The 6077-nt window shown below is 41.8% G+C and overlaps 1 protein-coding gene across 1 annotated transcript; it reads left to right on the top strand.

Annotated features, from left to right (window-relative positions):
* Positions 1-375: 375 nt before the first annotated feature.
* Positions 376-5864, top strand: rpn1 (ribophorin I). Its single transcript, XM_083533567.1, has 10 exons — positions 376-945; positions 1720-1784; positions 2367-2673; positions 3021-3230; positions 3328-3520; positions 3646-3745; positions 3878-4016; positions 4441-4560; positions 4694-4939; positions 5057-5864. Exons 1-10 carry the CDS (start codon positions 697-699, stop codon positions 5237-5239), a joined length of 1812 nt encoding a protein of 603 aa, XP_083389693.1. The 5' UTR covers positions 376-696; the 3' UTR covers positions 5240-5864.
* Positions 5865-6077: the final 213 nt, after the last annotated feature.

Genomic DNA, 6077 nt, shown 5'->3' with positions numbered 1-6077 from the left:
TTTGGATCTAAAAAGGAAAATAGATATTGGAATAAAGTTTAGGGATTAAGTTATTGTACTTTTTTTTTTATACTTCTGCTCAAAATCTAAAATGTGCAAAAAGGATACTCCCTTTAACTCTTTTTTTTATTTTTTTATTTTATTTTATGATTTTTACTTTAACTTAGCAAACAAAGAAATAAGTAAATAAATAGCAGGAGTGCGCTTTTTTTTCACGAATACATGTTTAACAGGAATAAAACAATTATGCATTTTATTTATTTTGTAATATTTTGTTTATTTTTATTATATTTAATATTATTTTGCTTTATTTTATTGTATTAATTAGTAATTAATTACATTCGACTTATTTCTTTTATTTAGTTGTATTGTTAGACGTTACGTCACTGGCTGCACGATGAATGAAACGTCATCCTTCCGACAATACCACCCGTTTTCCGCTAATTCCCGCCCCATGCACTATGATTGGTTAGAATGTCACACTTTCCTCAGAACTGTCCAATCAGCAGCATGCATTTGGACGCATGCTACTAGCCAATCCAATCGCCGTTTGTCGGAGTACGGGTTGGAAAGGAAATCAACCGCTTGCTGCAGGAGCGGAGAACGGACGAATCCGTACCTGGACCCTTTATGCACCGCGCCTCTGCTTCAGCCCTTTTCCTAACTTCAGGCTGGTAACGTAAAGAGTTTCCGGACATGATGAGGGGACGGGTGGTGCTGCGTTTGTGCAGCTGGATGTGGTTGTTTTTCGCCGGTTTGTCGTGTGGAGTTTGGGCTGACGGCTTGGTGAATGAGGACGTGAAACGGACGGTGGATCTCAGCACACACCTCGCCAAAATATCCAACGAAATCGTGCTGGGGAATCACGGAGACTCCGCGGCGCACAGCTTCACCGTGGGCCTGGAGCCCGAGCTTGGCCCGCACCTCGCCTACATCGGAGCCTCAGTGAGTCGATGCACGCTAATTAGCCGTATCGTTAGAGCGTATTGAGGCCGGCTGTATCCCAAATATCTCATTATTACACACAAGTGTGCACTACAGAGCGCTTTAACGCCATTACTCCTTATCAGACATGTAGGGAAGATATTTGGGACACGGCCAAAGCTGGCGCTAACTCAAATAACTACATTTTAACACAACTCATTTATTCAACTAATTATTGACCCTTACTACAGAGTAATACACAAACCAATTATATTATTACGTAATAAATTAAATGGCTTGTTAAATTATTTAAAAAAGGAATTAGCCATTAGCAAACGCGGATCATTTATTACCGCTAGCATCATTAGCACAGCTAGCTTATTTAAGCTTGTTCTAGGTTAAAGTATCAGTGACTAGATGGAAAGTGCACAATTATAGTGAAATAATATGCATAATTGAGTTTAAGGTGTAAACGTCGTTTAATTCGCGTGTGTGTGGACTCGTTAGCATTAGCGCGCGCGTCCTGCAGCACGCCACTGTCTGCGTGACACGTAAGCGCTGTGTGTGTAGGAGACACTTCCGGGTTGTCCTCAATCTGCACTCTTAGAAACTTTTCACGTGGGGCGAAATAAATAAAATGTAGACATATTTCGTATAAAACTGCCACATCAGTCAATCAAAATGCTTGTGCTGCATTGAGCTTTTGTGCTCGTGTTGTTCACCAGGGCTGCATCCCAAACGACTTCCTGTATCAGTGTCCTACATTTTTACACTCTGGTCTCTCTTTCTACCCAGGCGAAAGGTGAAGAGGATGAAAATGAAGCTTTGGAATTGAAGGAGACGTCTGTTAAAGGACAGAGGTGGGTGCACCCAGTGTTTCTTACGAGCAAATGGTGCCATAAACTAATTGACAGGGTATGCAAATGATTTATTTTGCTGTGGTGAGCCGTGCATTTCACACCCAGGCCTTCAGTGGTGTCCTACCTGAATCAATCCAGCTCTTCATACCCTCATTATGACTCCACAGCTATTGAAACCATCAGTATTATGTATAGCATCACAGACAGGTATCTCATGCATCGAGAATGAATGGCATTACTAGAACAAGAAACCCAATGAACACAATTCAGCAAGTCTCCTTTCACTGCAGCCACAACTGCACCGTCTGCATACATCACCTCTAACCGAAGCATCTGTAGTAACCTAATAAAATGGGTTTTCCATGCATTTTCATAAAGCAAATGAACTTACTTTAAAAAAAAAAAAAATAATAATAATAATAAATTCCATAAATACCCTCAAAAAAGTTTCATCAACATGAGGAAGTGTTGCAGGTTATGGGTGTAATAACTCCTTATTTATGTCTAGGACCGGTGCTGATGCAAAGAGTTCTTACACGTGAGCAAACTCCTCCCCTCACTCCATCTCTCGTTCTCTTGCAGCGGGACGTTCTTCCAGGTGCAGCTGCCCTCCGCCTTGTCACCTGGTGCCAAGCTGCGCATCAAGTTGGAGATAGTGTACAGCCACTTGCTCACACCGTTCCCCACTCACATCACGCAGGCCGAGAGGCAGCTGGTGGTTTTCCAGGGCAATCACTACTTGTATTCGCCCTACCCGACCCGTACCCAGACCACTCATGTGCGCCTCGCCTCCAAAACCATCGAGAGCTACACCAAACTGGGCAACCCGAGCAAAGCCGATGAGGTGATCGAGTATGGCCCGTTCAAGGACGTACCTGCGTTCAGTCAGGTAAACAGGATATGTTGGAGTCCCGGAGCTTCTTCTTTCTTTAATTGCAACCTCGTTGTTTCTCTTCTTTGCTTTTCTTTTGATTTTTGGGAAGTGGAGGAAGATTTGGACTTATGACTTAGATTTATGCAACTCGCCTGCAAAAATAAAACGAGAGTTCCTCAGAGGAAGCACCTGTGTTTTCCAGATCCAAAAGTCTCTTCACTCAGCATTTGGGTGTTTTTATTTATTTATTTTAATATATCCTAAAGGTGCCCGACTTCAAAATATTTTTCCAATACTGTATAAGAATCATAGTTTCGGTGTGGCCTATGAAGTGACTCAGTGTACACAATTTATTCCTGCAGGACACCATGAAGATCCACTTTGAGAATAATTCCCCATTCCTCACCATCAGCAGCATCACACGCACCATCGAGGTTTCTCACTGGGGCAACATCGCCGTGGAGGAAACAATCGACCTGAGACACACAGGGGCATATCTGAAGGGGCCGTTCTCCCGCTATGACTACCAGAGGCAGTCTGACAGTGGCATATCCTCCATCAAATCCTTCAAGGTGCTGTCACTCGATGAAATGAAATATTTTACACAAAGTCTCTCTTAGAACTGGTTTCATTTGTATTTGACATACTAAATTTCCCCTTTTCTTACAGACGATCCTTCCTGCTTCTGCTCAAGATGTGTATTACCGAGACGAGATCGGGAACATCTCCACCTCTCACCTGCAGGTTCTAGAAGACTCGGTCGAGGTTGAAGTCCGCCCCCGCTTCCCCCTGTTCGGAGGTTGGAAGACACACTACATCATCGGCTACAACCTTCCCAGCTACGAATATCTCTACACCTTGGGTGCGTCTTTCACAATGAAATGCTGATATTGCATTCATTAATAATAATTCGAATAAATTCTTTAATAGCTCTCATTAATATGTAGCTTTTGTATATTTATTGCATGATTCCTTTTCGCTCCATAGGTGATCAGTACGCTCTGAAAATGCGCCTGGTTGATCACGTGTACGACGATCAGGTTATCGACCTCCTCACTGTCAAACTGATTCTCCCAGAGGGAGCAAGGTAGCGTGTTGGATTCTCACCAAGTGTTTAGAAATATGGAGTATCGAGGCTAATAATCATTTGGAAAAACTTTGCACTCATTGTTACGATGCTGTTGAGCAAATGAATGACGTTCTCTGCTATTCTGCTCAGGAATGTTCATTTGGAAACTCCATACCCCATCGAACGAAGCTCCGACCAGCTGCACTACACCTACCTGGACACCTTTGGCAGGCCTGTTCTGGTGGCCACCAAGAAGAACCTGGTGGAGCAGCACATTCAGGACATGGTGGTAAGACTCGCTTTATAAATTCAATCAAATTACAGTGCAGGTGAAAGTTAATTTATGTTCATTACATCAGTGCTGCGAAATTTAGTATTTTTTTTTATGATCATACCAGAGAGGGTGTTGATGGGAAAATGTCAGATTTTTTAAATCTTTTGAAAAAATTTTGTTTCCAATACGATTTTGTGAATTATCTGAAGGCACGTGGGCAAATGTTTTGTAGGCGTGACAGTTTAAACAATGAATTTTTTTTAATAAACCGATAAAAAGTGTAGTAGTTGTTTTTTGTCTTTTGGGAAATTTTATTTTACCCTAATCATCACTAGCGATATCTCGTATAGTGTTGCTATTATTTTTGCATTACTGAATATAATACTAATATAACCTGTATTAATTATTATTCACCTTTGTGGGTTTGTTATATTTCCAGGTTCACTACACCTTCAATAAAATCCTAATGCTGCAGGAGCCATTGCTGGTGGTCGGTGCATTTTATATCTTATTCTTCACGGTCATCCTTTACGTTCGCCTCGACTTCTCCATCACCAAGGTGCGAACCGCTTCTTCTCAATCCGAGTTATTCTAGACATTCAGCAAATACTGTCTCCTTTGATTAGACATGAGATTTTTTTTTTATGCCTTAAACGTAGTTATTTATCTCTTATTTATTTACTGTCCTCTAGGACCCTGCAGCAGAGGTGCGCATGAAGGTGGCATCCATCACGGAGCAGGTCCTGACTCTGGTCAATAAGAGGCTTGGTCTGTACAGACACATGGAGGAGGTTGTGAACCGCTACAAGCAGACACGTGACACGGGTGCTCTCAATGGGGGCCGTAAGAACTTGGAGGCTGAGCACCGCACTCTCACTAACGACATCACGGGTCTGCAGGCTCGCCTTAAAGCTGAAGGATCTGACCTTGCTGAGAAGGTAATGGATACAGTGATGTATTCAAATACAATCAATTCGGAAATTCATGCCCACACTTACAGAAGATCACGTGATGGTTATTAATATTAACTGTTCTAAACGCTTTCCCCCACTCAGGTGGGAGAGATCCAGAAGCTGGACGGCCAGGTGAAGGACCTGGTATTGCAGTCCTGTCAGGAATCCGAGCGCCTCGTCACCGGGAAGGTGAAAAAGGAGGCGTACATTGCGTCAGAGAAATCGCTGACCGCCAGGAGACAGGAGCTGATTTCACGCGTCGACGGCCTCCTCGATGCTCTTTAATCCACGCACCACACACAAAATCCGTTCCGTGCTGAAACACACACAAAACCTCTCATACACGCCTTTTTTTTTTTTTTTTTTTTTGTGCGCTACGTAAGTGTATGTCGTCTTTTTCATCCTGTAGGTTGTGTGAGAGGGGTGTGTACATACACATTTACTCATCCCTCAAGATTTCTTTTAGGTTTTTTTCTGATCACCAGGGAAATGTCTCAAGTCATGCCTCACGTTACATGCATCTTCATTTCCTTTTGTTTTTTTGTTTTAAAAGAGGACAACAAATTCAAATGTTTCCTCTCCAACTTTATCTGTTGAAACATTTCTTTCCTTCTGTGTATTTGGCACTTAATTAAAAAATTTTTTTTTGCTCTGCCCTGAAACAAATGCAAAAATACCGAAGCTCTGAACATGGTGGATGGCACGGGAAAATTTCTCCCACGTATTTTCTTTTTTTGCTTCTTTCTTCCAGGTTTTTTGTATAATTTTCGTTTTTTTGTAAACGATTTGCTTTCATACCATGAATTTAGTGGACAAACACCAGATGTGTGTGTTGGGGGAAGAAGAAAATGTTGAAAGTTCAAGATTTGGAAAATAAAAATAAACAGGTTGTTATAAAAAAAAAAAAAAACGTGCCTTGTTTCTTTTTCCTGGTAAAGATTGGTAATGTCGTCAAGCATTTATGTAAATAATTCGTTCCTCTTACCCCGGCATGATACTGACATGACCTGTTGTCCCTTCACTGGTGTAACTTTTTTGGTAGCTTTACCTGTGAATTTTCCAAAGCACTGATACTGGAGTCTCCAAAAATGATGCCACTTAAACTAACAGCTATTCTTGAGGT

This window comes from Silurus aristotelis (assembly GCF_946808225.1).
Source record: "Silurus aristotelis genome assembly, chromosome: 28".
Classification (NCBI taxonomy): domain Eukaryota; kingdom Metazoa; phylum Chordata; class Actinopteri; order Siluriformes; family Siluridae; genus Silurus; species Silurus aristotelis.
Note: the sequence above shows the minus strand (reverse complement) of the source record. Positions and strands in the feature narration are given on the sequence as shown.

Excerpts from the sequence above, each read along its gene's own strand:
- rpn1 (XM_083533567.1), top strand. The coding sequence starts at position 697 with ATGATGAGGGGACGGGTGGTGCTGCGTTTGTGCAGCTGGATGTGGTTG. Across the intron at positions 946-1,719 it reads TCGCCTACATCGGAGCCTCA|GCGAAAGGTGAAGAGGATGA; the intron begins GTGAGTCGATGC and ends CTTTCTACCCAG. Across the intron at positions 3,521-3,645 it reads CGAATATCTCTACACCTTGG|GTGATCAGTACGCTCTGAAA; the intron begins GTGCGTCTTTCA and ends TTCGCTCCATAG.